At 45.6% G+C, this 1,901-nt stretch overlaps 1 protein-coding gene across 1 annotated transcript in view; it reads left to right on the top strand.

Annotated features, from left to right (window-relative positions):
* The window catches only part of aldh9a1b (aldehyde dehydrogenase 9 family, member A1b), a 19,789-nt gene that overhangs the window by 12,527 nt on the left and 5,361 nt on the right, over positions 1-1,901 (top strand). Inside the window, exons 5-8 of the mRNA XM_014021980.1 lie at positions 574-770; positions 848-988; positions 1,067-1,255; positions 1,335-1,422. Of these exons, the coding sequence (XP_013877434.1) occupies positions 574-770; positions 848-988; positions 1,067-1,255; positions 1,335-1,422 (615 nt within the window). The remainder of the gene's footprint in view (positions 1-573; positions 771-847; positions 989-1,066; positions 1,256-1,334; positions 1,423-1,901) is intronic.

Below are 1,901 nucleotides of genomic sequence, written 5' to 3'. Positions count from 1 at the left end.
TAACTTGTAGTTGCATTTTCTTTTATTTACCATCTTATTGCAGCATAAATTTCATCAGCTAAGTTGCTAAACTAACTTTTAAAAAACAAATCCTTCGGTCCGTGRTGAATTTCCAAACTGCGCCGACACGTTAAAAAAATAAAAACACCACCGTCTTCATTTCTCATATTATTTTGCTGTCCGCGCATTGAATCCTGGGATATCCTCGGCTGGTAAGGATACATGGATTCTTCCTCTGATTTCGACAGGAAGTAGGACGCATTCCTCGGCCGCGTGATGAGGAGCCTTTGAATTGGGACAGTCCTCCGCACGGGGCAATGACGTATGCGGCCGATAAATGCCACTCATGAGGACCCAGCCCCTGAATTGAGACACAGCCAAAATGGGTAAAATCGTGTGTATTATGGTAGTTTTCTTGAATATAAAAATGTTTTCTTTGACTTTTTGTATTTGAAGGATAAGCATGTCACAGGCACTTTAAAAGTGGCAGCAAAGCTGACCGTGTAGCTTTACATTAGAGCGCCTGGTCTTTGGTAACATAAAGCATGTTTGGTTTGAACTTTGTTTGAACAGGTAACTCCATGGTGTTTAAGCCCTCACCTGTGACGCCGGTCACCGCAGTCTTACTAGCAGAGATCTACGCACAGGCTGGAGCACCCGAGGGTCTCTTCAACGTGGTGCAGGGGGGCCAGGAGACCGGCAGCTTACTGTGTCACCACTCTGACGTCGCAAAGGTTTCCTTCACAGGAAGCGTGCCCACCGGACAGAAGGTCCGTACTGCTGCACCCCCCACTTCTTATCAAAGACATGTGGACCACTCTGTTCCTGTGTGTCGTTGAACCTGTAGATCATGGAGATGGCATCGAGGGGGGTCAAACCTGTGACTCTGGAGCTCGGAGGGAAATCTCCTCTGATCATCTTTCAGGACAGTGACCTGGAGAACGCTGTCAGGGGGGCTCTCATGGCCAACTTCCTGTCCCAGGGCCAGGTAGACCTCTGCTCCAGACATCAAACTGATTTTCTGTTGTCACATTTAAAAGCAGAAATCAGCATGTTTGTCTCGCAGGTCTGCAGCAACGGCACGAGGGTGTTCGTTCAGAGGGACGTCCTCCCTGAGTTTGTGGAGGAGGTGGTGAGGAGAACCCGAGCCATTCCCATCGGAGACCCCCTGTTGGAGAGCACCAGGATGGGAGCGCTGGTCAGCCGGCCACATCGGGACAAAGTGCTTTCATTCGTTGATCAAGCAAAGAAAGAGGTGTGTTTCATTTGCTCCGGTAAGTCCGTGCTTTTAGAGCTTTGGTGGTCAACTCTGGTATGAACGGCTGTGTTTGCAGGGGGCCTCGGTGTTGTGTGGAGGAGAACCGTTTGTCCCAACAGATCCTAAACTCAGAGGTGGATACTTCATGACTCCATGTGTGCTGGGTAAATCCTGCTACAGCTTTCCCTCGTCAGGCTCTCCAGCTCTTTTATTTGTCAGATCATGTTTTGATATCTACATTTTTCAGCACCTTGTTCTGCAGTTTTTGTGCTATTTCAGCAATTTACATTCAGCTCCTAAAGGATATTTCGGCTATGACTTTAGGCACTTCCACAATTTATACTTTTGGAGATATTTAGCTTTTAATGCCATATTTCCTCGTTTAAGACGATTTCAGCATCCTTAAAATCCTTTAAAATGTTCATAAATCTTTATTGCACTTCTACGTTTTTGTTCTGGTTGTGCTTTGTTTCTTTTTTCTTTTTTTTGGCTTTTAGTTAGCTGGTTTTAGCTTTATTTCGGCTATTTTAGCTACCATTTTTCTACTAACATTGGGCCTCATGCAAGAACCGTTCAAACAGATTTGTTCTTAAATTGTGCGTACGAGTGATTTAGGAGAATTTGTGCATTCACCAATGTTTTC

The sequence above is a fragment of the Austrofundulus limnaeus genome, unplaced genomic scaffold (genome assembly GCF_001266775.1).
Source record: "Austrofundulus limnaeus strain Quisiro unplaced genomic scaffold, Austrofundulus_limnaeus-1.0 Scaffold313, whole genome shotgun sequence".
Taxonomy (NCBI): domain Eukaryota; kingdom Metazoa; phylum Chordata; class Actinopteri; order Cyprinodontiformes; family Rivulidae; genus Austrofundulus; species Austrofundulus limnaeus.
This window is presented reverse-complemented; position numbering and strand designations above follow the sequence as displayed.